Raw genomic sequence first — 12,451 nt, forward strand, 5'->3', positions numbered from 1 at the left:
TTCATGTGGTTAGATATGAAATGTTACTAAATTAATAATGTTTAGGTTAGAATCGTCATAAGATTCAATAATGATTTTTTTTTTTATTTTACTCTTTGAATGAATTTAGAAACAAGAATATTGATTCCTTTTTATCTTGTTATTGAACATTTAGCCATTGTTTTCTGTACCCAGAATGGCAGAGTTCACTTTTTTTTTTTTTTTGTCAAAAGAGCACATAATAATTCTCAAAATTTTCTGATAATTTTAGGGTCCATGGTTTCATGTGTTGATGTTTCCCAATGAAAGGATTGAAATAGAAGTTAACTCTTCTCATTCAATAGACAGAATATGGTGAATATCATAGCAAATTAAAAAGTGAAATGGTTTAAGCTTACTAATTTTAATTCTTATTAGTGAAACAAAGCTATAATATAATAGAGAGGGAGGATGGATGAGTTACATTAATGTAAAATTAATTTATATCTTTTTATAACTTCATGTCCTATTAATATTCTGATAAACATGTTGTTAGATTTAACAAGTTACTCGCACTCGTCATTAAAACATAAAGTTTCAAGTCAATTTAATATCTTATCATATCAACATTTTCAATATATATTTACCAGTCAAGATTTTATTATATCAAATAAATAGTTCAATATTACCTAAATAGAATATGAAATCCGAAGTTTGAAGTAATCAAATATAAATCATATAAGAAACATAAAACATTAGTATAGGTGAATTTTTCATTTTATATTTATTTAAAAAAATCGAATTTAATTTCTTTAAATAAGAGATTCATACGTCTTTGGTGGGCATGTAGCCAAGTATTCCGATGCTTAAAGCTTTTATAAAGTGTGAGATTGGCGTTGAACAGCAGCAATTAAATTAATTTTCTTACCACAAAAAAACAAATGCAAAACGCCTTGTGGGGTTAGCCCCAATTTGACTGGTGGAAAATTAATTAAAATTAGGGCAACTACCAGTTCCATCCAAGTCCCTTCGGCTTTATGCTGACTGGTGCTGCTACATTACCAGCCAGCTATGCCTCAATTATTTATTTATAGATTATCAAAAACCTCCTAAGTTGATGAAAAGAAGAGACCCAGAATTATTTTATGGTTCTTCAACTTGCTTGTCTCGTCAATCCAAACAGAAAAACTTGGAAATTCCAGCTATTGCAGAAACCTGTGATCTTTTCTGCATTGCTTGAGCTGATTTGGAAAGTTGTGGGATGTTAACGTCACCAATAATTCTATCTTCCTTTGTTTCATTTGTACGTGGCCGGCTTTCTTCTTGCACTTGGTTGCTTTGAATGATAATGTGAATCATCAAGATAAAAAAAATTATTTGATAATTATATAAATAATTTAGTTATTAATATTTTAAAATTTTAATAAAAATAAAATGAAAATATTAAAAAAGAAACATATTATTAAATTATAATAATAAATAATTTTGTCTAATTTACTAAATTATAGTAAAAGATAATTTAGTGATTTTATCATTTAAATATCAAAATGAGTTATAATAACAAAACTTGCTCTACTCTATTTCATGAACCAAATAACATAATAATTATTTTATTTTTATAAAATAATTATAATATTTTATTTTATTCAATTCCGTAAATCAAACATGTCGTCATAGTTATAACTTATGAATGAAAAGTAAAGAAGGAAAGGTCTGGGAAAAAGAAAATGCTGAATTGAAATTGATTTCCTTTCGTTTTCTTTTACCCCATTTAGGACGAGTAAATAAATAGGGTTTTATGTCGTCTTGTACGAGGGGAATCATGGTGGTTTTGACAGCGGGAATATGTACCTCGTGTTAAATATGATTAATTAATTGCGAATAGGTAAGCAACTGAACAGAAAGTGAAAAGAAGAAAGCCTTACAACCACTGTAGCCTAATAATAGCATAACACCTACTCTTTTAATATTTCAACACAATGGGTTATTTATTGAAATTTTTAATTCTAGTTTGAGTTTATAGCATGAAAATGATTTAATTCAGATTCAATTTAACTTGTTTATGTTTTTTAGATTTTCTTCATGGAGAAGGTTTGGTAGTTGTGTTGGGAAGGAAATAGAATCAAAAGAAGGTGGATGTATATTTTTGAGTTATATAATAAAAAAATAATTGATTATATCGAGATAAAAGAAATAAAGAAAGTTGATGCATATAAAAAATTGTGATGGTTTTTTGAAGGGAAATTTGCCATTTAGCCATATAAAAAAAGCAATCTGAATAAAATTGTGATTGATCTGAGGTTGGAAAACAAAGCTTGTAGCCATGAATTTTAATGATATGGTGACCCAATTCTAAGAACATCACTCTAATATTTGTTCAACCCCATTTGTTAAAAGTTACTTAATGGTGGTGGTGTGTCTTTAATTGCACAATCATTACACACAAATTTAAACAAAATCCCCCTAACATCCTTTTCTCTCTAAAGGAGAAATTATTCCAAGTATTTGCAGTCTTGGGGATAATGATAGGAACTGATCCAAATATACTTGATAATTTGTCATTAAATTACTAATGAAATTCATATGAAAAAGATGTTATCATATAATACAGAAGATTAGGGCGATCGGGCATTTTCTGATTGCGATCGGGCATTTTCTGATTGCTCGATGATCATGTGATTCTCTGAGAAAATGTTAGGCCACCATAGAAACAAAAAATCACCGACAGAGGCCCATGTGTCTCGAAAATCGAGGGCAGGATGATCTTCTTCACCACTTGAAAGCTTTTTTTTTTTTACTGTTGTTTCTAGGAGGAGAAACAGTGTGGAAAAGACAAGGATCGTTGCCTTTGTACGGCAGGTGCATTACCATATTATTCCATTTTCCTTGAAAGTGGAAACAATCAAACAATCCCATCGAACACAAAATAATTTATTCAACATTTTTAAGCCTATTAATTTTCTTTGCTTGATCCCTTTCGGCTTTCCTTTCTGCTTCCCAAGAAAATTGGGAATTGTGGAGCCAAAAGAAAAAAAAATCAAGAATTCCCCTCTTAAAAGTACAGTCATCATGTTCCTAATTCCTTTGTTTTTTTAATGGCATAGCACATTAATGGCAGGATTTGAGGATGTCATACTGGAACACAGCAAGCTTTCAGAATAAGAGATGCATAAACACATGAGAATTGGTCAATTTGTTTTTTTTTCTTTGGAATTTATACAATGATTGACAGCGACTCTCTCTAATCTCTATGGCTTTCCGAGTGACTGGAAACCTTAAATTTCCACCCTCCAACGACGAAAGATCATGTCAAAAGAATTCATCAATCCAAAAAAGCTGTGGAAAAGAAACAAAATCAAGCTGGTCCTTTAGGGGATTGAGTTTGATTGCAAGAACAAGTTGAAGACATCAACATGAATAGGAATGCATGGAATGAGTTAAGCTAGCTTGAGGTTTCTTGATTGATCGATGAAGGTGATGAGTGTTAAGATTTGTTAATTTGGTTAAAGGGCATGGAAGGTGATGGATTCCAGTTCTAATTCCTTCCAAATTCTGCTGTATTTCCATTTACACCATCCGGAACACGTGAATCTGCGCCAACTTTAACAGAGAGAGCACGTGAACGTGTACAAATTTCAAAGTTCATAAGAGTAGGTTTTTCTCTGTACTTGGATTGTGTTTTTGTCTTTTGCATGTGTTTAAACAAGGGAAATGTCATGGTTATCTACAGAGCAGCTTAGCTTGGACACTGGAACTCTGCCTTTCTGAATTTGGCTTCAAAGATTTTGGTGTATCTGGCCTTCTCATCAAGTTAAAATGAGCATGTGGAGAGGACCCAGACTCACCCTATACCATTTTCCAATTACACAACCATTACTATTCTACTGAAAACCCTGCCCCGAAGCATTAATTCAACTCTCTCCCCACTTTTTATCTTTCCTCTTCTGATTTCTGAACTGGGAGAAACTGATCATGTGCATAGCTATTAGCAGGGGCTGAGGGTCACGCCTCCCCTCCTTCCCCCACCCCCCATATTTTGAAAATTTTTACTTAATATATATTTAATTATTATGAAAAATAATATGCTTCTAAGGTTGTGATCCTTTCAAAATTTATTATTATTTTTTTATTATATATTTTTTATACTCTTAAAATATTTTTATTCAATAATTTATATAAATAATAAAATAACTTCACAAATTTTACTCAATTTTACCTTAAATTTTAATTAAGTTTCTTCACATCTCGTTCTCTCTTCTTTCTTTTTTATTTTTCTTTTCTTTTGTCTTTAATTTTTACTTTACTCTCTTTTATGTAATTCACAATTGAAACACATTTTATTCTTTAAAAGAGATTTATCAGCTTGGGTAATGATCACTAACCACCATTGTGTGAAACTAAAAAGAGGTAAATTTTTATTTTATCTTTTTCTTCTTTTTATTTATATTATTTAACTATTTATATATTTAATCATTATGTGAAATCTTATATATTGTATTTATATATTTATGTATTATAGTTTTATATTTAGTATTTTAAGTTTAAATATAAATAAAATAAGAATATTAGATGTTGATTGTATTAATTTTTTAAAAGTATAAGTAAGTTAAAAAAATTGATAAATTTTTTAAAAGAAAATATGTAAATCGTTCAAATTATTTTCCTAAACTTGAATCGGCAATTTTAATAAAAATTTTGAAAAGAAGACTTTGAAACTAATTGGATGATGAGTTTTTTGTAAATAATTTAATTGTTTATATTAAAAAAAATAATATTAATCTTTTTAGTATAGAGTAAATAATTGATGAATTTAAATTTATGAAACATCGTCGAACACAATTTTTACTATTATAAATATTTTTTTTCTTATTCTTTTTGATTTACATACTATATAAAATAATCTATTATAAATTTTTTAATTATTGATTAAATTTAATTTATTAATTACTAATGTTAGCAGTTATATTAGCATTAATCATTTAATGATATTACTTATCATAGTAATAAATTGGAAAGGAATAACTTATATTTCATCTCCAAATTTGTCTGAGAACGGAGAAAATTAATCTGTAACATACCGTGCTCGGTCTGCGGAGTGAAGACAGACGAGGGACAGGACGGGGTTGTCCTGATAATCCGTGGAGGTCGAAGCTGTGGACATTTCATTAAGAGCAGCCCTCTGCCAGAAAAATGTTAATTTGGGACAATCAAAGACTGCAATCTGACAATGGTGCGATCATTGTCACCCTGCCAAAGGCCCAGAGGCGGACCCAGAGAAAGATTCCCCACTGTGGTCTCGAATTGCTCTCGACGTCCTGCCCGACTCTAGTGCTGATCATTGTCATGGCTTCATGATGAACTAAACTACTACATTCATCAAGGAAAGAAATGCTGATCTCCTTATGCAGGGAAACTGTAGAGTATTGGATTACATGATGTTGCTTCTTCTTTTGCTGTTTCTAATATAAAATCAGACTGTCCGTCCAGTCCAGATAACGATGAATGTAAAATTTTACATGAAGAGTAATTAAAAAATAATTAATAAAATAATTTTATTATTATATATATAAAATTTATATATAATAATAAAAAATTAAAAAATAACAATCACTTGTCACCTTTTTACCTCCATCCATATGTATAAGTATATATTAGATAAGTTTATTATTATAACTTATAATAAATTTTTTTATAGGATGATGTTTAATAACTTAATTAGTTATCACCTTAGTTTTTGTAACGTATTATTCATAATTAATTATTATTTATATAAATTTTGATATAAATCATTATAATATATAAATTATTTAATTAATTGTGTATATACATATAATAAAGTAATATATTATATATACATATATTTAATTTATATAAGCACTACTATAATTAATATATATATATATATAATTACACTTAATAATTTTATTTGTTGTCGCTTTAATTTTTATAACATATTATTTATAATTAATTATTATTTATACAATTTTTAATATAAAACATTATAACATATAAGTTGTGTCATTAATTTCATATATATATTGATAAAGTAATACATATAAATATATACTATATAAAATTAACATATTACTTATACTTATTATACATAAGTAATTAATATTTTATAAAATAATAAAATTAGTTAATAATTAATAAACAATGTATTATAAATAAAGAACAAAATAATATTGGTTTTGTTTACAATTTAATAATATTAAATATATATATTGTACATTAATGTCTAATGTATTATGAATATCTAAAGGTATTATTATTAATAATTATTCATTATATAGTACAATTTAATATAAATATATCAAAGTTTATTATTATTAATAATTACTTATTTATTTATTAATAAAATATAAAATATTTAAAATTTTGTTGATATAAGGATTCGAAGTTGTATGTAGATGGAAAGTAAACCAAATCTTTGCCAAGTATGAGCGAGGAAACAAATGTACGTTTTTTCTATATTTAGATTTCTTGTATATTTTATAATTATGGATGAAATTTATAAATTTTAATATTATAATTTGTAAAAAAAGTGATAAAATTTTGATTCATTGATCTAAAATTGAACTGATCGAATTTTTTCTATTTGATTGATTTGATTTTTTTATATTTAATTAATTTTGATTAATATTTTAAAAATATTTAATTAATTTAGTCTTTAAATATAACAAATCATCCAATTTACTCATTTACTCACCCATTTAGTAAATATAAAATGTTTAAAATTTTGTTGATATAAGAATTCGAAGTTGTATGTAGATGGAAAGTAAACCAAACCTTTTGCCAAATGTGAGTGAGGAAACAAATGTATGTTTTTTTTATATTTAGATTTTTTGTATATTTTATAATTATAGATGAAGTTTATAAATTTTACTATTATAATTTGTAAAAAAGTGATAAAATTTTGATTCATTGGTCTAAAATTGAACCGATCGAGTTTTTTTTGTTTGATTGATTTAATTTTTTTATATTTAATTAATTTTAATTAATATTTTGAAATATATTTAATTAATTTAGTCTTTAAATATAACAAATCATCCAATTTACTCATTTACTCACCCATTTTAGAAGGTGGAATAAGACACAGGAAAAATGACAATGGAAATAGCTCAGCATAGACAGTACAAACTTTATTAGCTCACCAGAAGAGAATGGTGGGCTAGGCAAGGCCTATTTGAAAGCCTAAAAGAGGCCCGGAAGGCCCTCGAGTTTACTAGAAACTTCGTCCATCGAAGCCCGAAATTGCTTGACCGGGAAAGTACTAGAATCTTCCTTTGAATCCTTCAAATACCCAGCTTATCCCTCCTCCGTTGGCAAGTCAAGAATCACAAGAAGCGAAGTAAAAAAAAGTTCCCAGCTTTACTCTGAATCTAGAACCCCATCCAACGGACGAAAAAATTCCCAGAATTTGAAACGAAAATGTCGATGATCCCAAGTTTCTTCGGCAACCGACGAAGCAACAGCTTGGATCCCTTCTCTCTCGAAATATGGGATCCTTTCAAGAATTTCCCATCACTTCCCCAAGAGAGCTCTGCCTTCGTCAATACTCGCGTTGACTGGAAAGAGACCCCGGAAGCTCACGTGTTCAAGGCCGACCTTCCAGGGCTGAAGAAAGAGGAAGTGAAAGTGGAGATTGAAGATGACAGGGTGCTCCAAATCAGCGGAGAGAGGAATGTCGAGAAGGAAGACAGGAATGACACGTGGCATCGCGTAGAGCGTAGCAGTGGCAAGTTCATGAGGAGGTTTAGGTTGCCTGAGAATGCCCAGATGGATCAGGTTAAGGCTTCTATGGAAAATGGGGTCCTTACCGTTACTGTTCCCAAGGTTGAAGCGAAGAAGCCTGATATAAAGGCCATTCAGATTTCTGGTTGACGTTTGGAGTTTCTGAAACATGGAATAATGCTACAAACTGTAATGTCTTAAGTGAGTCTAATGTGTTTATCAGTGTTGGCTGTTAATCTTGTAAGTTGTCAGTAGATTATGTATTTACAATGTGGTTCAGTTCAAACTTCAAATGATGCAAGAATGTAATCAGAATTCTAGCAATGAAAGTGAGAGTTGTTCGTAATTAGTATTCCGCTTGATTACTCGATCCTTTCATTGCAGTTACTGTTTCATGATCTTCTTATAGTAATGGTCAGTCTCAGCTTGAAGTAATGAGAAACGAACATTAACTGATGTAATGTTCAAAAGCTCAGGATGAGCAAAGATAGCTTGGAGATTCGTAGGTTGGGAGGAAGACAGCCCTCGAACTTTGTTTTCTTTTTCCAATTTTCAGGCATTCCCTAGCTCTAGCACAGTCTGATTAGTATCATAATACTGCTAAAGGCCTACAGGATAATTTCGTCAGATTAAGAGCAAGCATAATTCACACATAATCCATGAAAACATGTCAAGTTTCCACACACAATGTGAATGGATTGGGAGTTGGGGCAGCATTAAGGTGATTGTGAGACTGGCTAGGCCACAACATAGTATGTCTGCCTGTGTCTGAAGCTGTGACGTAATACTCAAAGGATATCCTGCAGCTGTTCTTGCAGCCCTTGCTCTATCAAAGAGTCTCTGCATCAAAATCAAAAGTTTCTTTTTATCTAAAAAAAAATCAACAAAGAACAAATCAAACACTTATAAACCTCAGATTTTCCTTTCCTAAGGACAAGGATAAAGCAGATGACATCGATAGGAAGAATTTGGTTCTTCCCACACAATTCAACAACATATGAATACAAAATCTTTACTATCTTAAAAAGTACTCTTTCATCAATGACCATGTACAGAGTATACCAGCAAAACCCTCACAAATTGATCACTTTTTGACTTTTGATAAATCAAAGCAAGTAACAGTAACCTCAAATCCAGTAGGATTAAAGAGACGTGGGAAATCCATAATGTTCTAGGCGTGCCATGACGTTTTCTTCAATCAATTTAGTAGAGTTCATATGAGATAAAATGAATTAACTATGCACATTACTGCATTCTCTTCTTCCATGGATTTAGTAACAATATCATAGCTATTTCCTTGTTCTGCTCTTACCATTTCTGATTTCACAAATGCCATACCAGCATTTCAGCCAAGGAAAAAAAGTTTCTACCCTAAATGTGAAAAGCCCATTTCAGTTCTCCATGGGCCTTAGCCCTCAAGTGCTCCAATTATGGATATGAAATATTCCAGAACGTGCTCGAGTAAAGTGTCTTATCCTTGCAGAAGCCTCTTGACAGTGTTTTAGAAAATGATTTAAACCTAAAAATAGAAGCATCTTGTGAATACTAGAATCCTCTATTAAGTCCTATAAAAGTCCAGTTCAGGTGCTCCTTGTATTCAGACAAGCAAAGCATAGAAATTCTACGACAGCTCCCTCAATTTTCCTTGTTATCAAAGTTTCCTGTTTAATCTCGTTTTCCATTCCTGAAAATGTCTCTGATTCCAAGCTTCTTTGGCAGCCGCCGCAGCAACATCTTCGATCCTTTCTCTCTTGATGTTTGGGATCCTTTCAAGGACTTCCCTTTCCCTTCTTCACTCACCACACATACCCCAGAAACCTCGGCTTTTGTTAACACCCGGATGGACTGGAAGGAAACCCCAGAAGCTCACGTCTTCAAGGCTGATGTTCCAGGGCTCAAGAAAGAAGAAGTGAAAGTGGAGGTTGAGGATGACAGGGTGCTGCAGATAAGTGGAGAGAGGAACATAGAGAAGGAAGACAAGAACGATACTTGGCATCGCGTGGAGCGTAGCAGTGGCAAGTTCATGAGGAGGTTCAGATTGCCTGAGAATGCCAAGATGGATCAGATCAACGCTTCCATGGAAAATGGGGTGCTTACTGTGACTGTTCCAAAACAGGAGGTGAAAAAGCCTGACGTTAAGGCTATTGAGATTTCAGGCTAGAAAATTGAAGATGAGTTGTGAAGGCATCTCTCTCCTGCGACAGATTATCAAAATAACTACTTTAATAGAAAAAAAAAAGTTTGTGAGCTATGAAGTGGGTGCCTCTTTCTCTGTCAGATGAGAGTTTTGTTTGTGTGTGATAAATTATTAAGTACTATGTTCTTGTATGAAGTTTACCCTTCTTCCTTGTTTTTGAAATTGTGGAATTTGCTTGGAGCAAGTACAATTTGTCAGATAATGAATGTACAATTGAATGTGACAACGTACTTAAATGAAATATACATAGCACCCTGGTCTAGAATTGGAAAAATGTAGAATGCTTGAAGCCATTTCCATTTAGAAATGTTATTTTCTCATCAATGATGTGGGCTGTGAGAACTTGAGTTTTAAAGAAATTTTTTGATACTGAGTACTGATGGAAAATTGTTACTGATGCGTACAAAATCAAGACTCATTCCTCTGGTTTCACAGCTTTTCGATCTTAGTCAACTCTGTAATCCTTGACAAAGGCCTAATATCACAAGAGTCTGGTTTGGTAAGCTGATATCAGATGGAAAACGTTCACAGTTCCTACAATTTCAACTTGGTGATCAGCCCTGGTGGGGCCTAGGGCAATGGCATTGCAGAAACAGCAGTGGCATTGATAAAAGTTGGTCATACATATAGTTGAGATGTTTATTATCAAGATTCAAGATACAGAACGTTATCGACATCTTGCAGATAACTACTAATGACTTGCTTTTATTCATTTAGCATGACAAGATACATTTTCTCAACTCACTCAACGAATTGTAGAAAGAAGCACCTTCCTGCGTGCAAAGTTCTATCTTCTCCTTCAAATTGATTATCTTACGCCTTAACTCATGCCCTTCTACATCCAGCATAAGCCTTCTTATGGCCTTTTCTATCTCTATGCTTACCAAGCTACTGTCCATTGCCAAACCTACTTTCCATACATGGGTCAGAAGTCTTGCATTCACTCTTTGATCCCCGAAACAGGGTTGACAAATCATTGGAACACCTGCACAAATACTTTCCAGGGTTGAGTTCCAGCCACAATGGCTCCAAAAACCTCCAATGGCCTTATGTGCCAATACTTCCTTTTGAGGTGCCCATTTCACAATTAGGCCTCTTTCTCCAATAAGTTCATTGAAATCATCAGGCAATAATGAACCTGGCCTGAGCACCCATAAGAAAGGTTGCCTGCTGTTAGTCAGTCCTTTAGCCATTTCCCTTAACTCGTTCTTATTCATGGAAGCTATGCTTCCTAGGCTCACATATAAAACTGAGTTATGAGTCTGCTTGTCAAGCCATTCTATGCAGCTTCTATCATCTTTCAGTAAACCGCTTGAGGCAGTTGGAACAATAGTATGAAGAGGGCCTATAGGAAAGACAGGAACTTTGCACTGTTGTTGTAACCGTGCCAGTGATGACTGTTCAAGGCAGTCTATAGTATTGCAAATGATGGCTGACGATGATCTTATATCACTAGTTCTTGTTGTTTGCTGCAGTAAGATATCTAGATTTTTATTTTTGAAATTGGCTATGGGCAGATCCTTGAATCTGAGGGGATAAAGGCCAGGCACTAGGGCCAGTGACATGGCTTCTGTATCAACATAGAAGATTTAAACTATTAGAGTTGTTAACGATCAGGCAGTAAGGCCACTAGAGATTATGAAGCATTCTTTTCCTTTGAAAAATGAATTGCTTAGCAAATGAATATTCAACTTTATCTCTAATACTGAAGAGCAACACAAATATTAAGGAAATATATACCTTGCAAGGGAAGATAACCCTCTCTCAGGAGTTGTGGAAATGAATAGTATGTGAGAAAAGTGGCAGCACTAGTGGTTCTCAACATGATGCTTGGAAGCTCCAGTTCATGTGCGACAGCTTCTGCAAAGTACATAGATCCATCATAGATGATACAAGGGAGCTTGTGACTATGATCTTCCTTCTCCCTTTCCATTATCTGGGTTAACGAGTTCTTGAGTGGGGCTTTGCAGCTGATGTTAAGACACGATATGACATCTGTAACATCCATGGAGGAGGCGTCTCGATCAAACAGGGTGTCTTGTATTGGCAGAAAAGTAAAATCAGGGTGATTGTCTGGATTAGGAAAGTTGAATCTAGTGTGTGCCACTGTAATGGAGAAGCCAATGGCATGAAGAAGGTTGCCGAGCTGAAGCATCGGATTTATGTGCCCCTGAAATGGACATGGAACCAGCACCAATTTACGCAGCCCCCACCTTTGCTTCTCCATCTCTTCTTCTCTATGAAAGGTTGTCAAGGATACTGGCCTCAAAGTCAGTACTTGTTTACCAGAGCAATTATCTAACCCCATGGAGTACAGAATTCTTGAAGTTGATCAGAGGGTGAAGTTCTGATATACTGGTGGAAGTATCTCAAGGCTACACTCTGGGCTTATATAGGTCTTCCAGGAACAGGTACAAAGCACTAAATGAGGCCCTAATTTCTTGCAGCAAGGTGTTAGTTTTTTCCCTTCACACCTTTTCAAGTTAGGTGTGGAGGTTACGCCATCCTTAGGACAGGGAACCATTAGTCAAACAAATCAATTGCAGCGAATGAAAATTCAAA

The 12,451-nt window shown here is 32.8% G+C and overlaps 3 protein-coding genes across 3 annotated transcripts; 2 read left to right on the plus strand and 1 right to left on the minus strand.

The window, feature by feature from the left end:
* Window positions 7,279–8,041, plus strand: LOC18590578 (18.2 kDa class I heat shock protein). Its single transcript, XM_007016191.2, has one exon. It carries the CDS (start codon window positions 7,390–7,392, stop codon window positions 7,840–7,842), a length of 453 nt encoding a protein of 150 aa, XP_007016253.1. The 5' UTR covers window positions 7,279–7,389; the 3' UTR covers window positions 7,843–8,041.
* On the plus strand, window positions 9,273–10,163 carry LOC18590579 (17.3 kDa class I heat shock protein). The gene has a single exon (XM_007016192.2). It carries the CDS (start codon window positions 9,383–9,385, stop codon window positions 9,851–9,853), a length of 471 nt encoding a protein of 156 aa, XP_007016254.1. The 5' UTR covers window positions 9,273–9,382; the 3' UTR covers window positions 9,854–10,163.
* LOC18590580 (UDP-glucose iridoid glucosyltransferase) lies at window positions 10,400–12,451 on the minus strand. Its single transcript, XM_007016193.2, has 2 exons — window positions 11,630–12,451; window positions 10,400–11,459 (listed from the first exon to the last, which is right to left on the minus strand). Exons 1-2 carry the CDS (start codon window positions 12,195–12,197, stop codon window positions 10,603–10,605), a joined length of 1,425 nt encoding a protein of 474 aa, XP_007016255.2. The 5' UTR covers window positions 12,198–12,451; the 3' UTR covers window positions 10,400–10,602.

The sequence above is a fragment of the Theobroma cacao genome, chromosome 9, assembly GCF_000208745.1.
Source record: "Theobroma cacao cultivar B97-61/B2 chromosome 9, Criollo_cocoa_genome_V2, whole genome shotgun sequence".
NCBI classification, from domain to species: Eukaryota; Viridiplantae; Streptophyta; class Magnoliopsida; order Malvales; family Malvaceae; genus Theobroma; species Theobroma cacao.

Coding starts and splice junctions, on each gene's coding strand:
- LOC18590578 (XM_007016191.2), top strand. CDS start 7,390: ATGTCGATGATCCCAAGTTTCTTCGGCAACCGACGAAGCAACAGCTTG.
- LOC18590579 (XM_007016192.2), top strand. CDS start 9,383: ATGTCTCTGATTCCAAGCTTCTTTGGCAGCCGCCGCAGCAACATCTTC.
- LOC18590580 (XM_007016193.2), bottom strand. CDS start 12,197: ATGGGGTTAGATAATTGCTCTGGTAAACAAGTACTGACTTTGAGGCCA. Junction 11,460..11,629: donor GGGTTATCTTCCCTTGCAAG/GTATATATTTCC, acceptor ATGTTGATACAG/AAGCCATGTCACTGGCCCTA.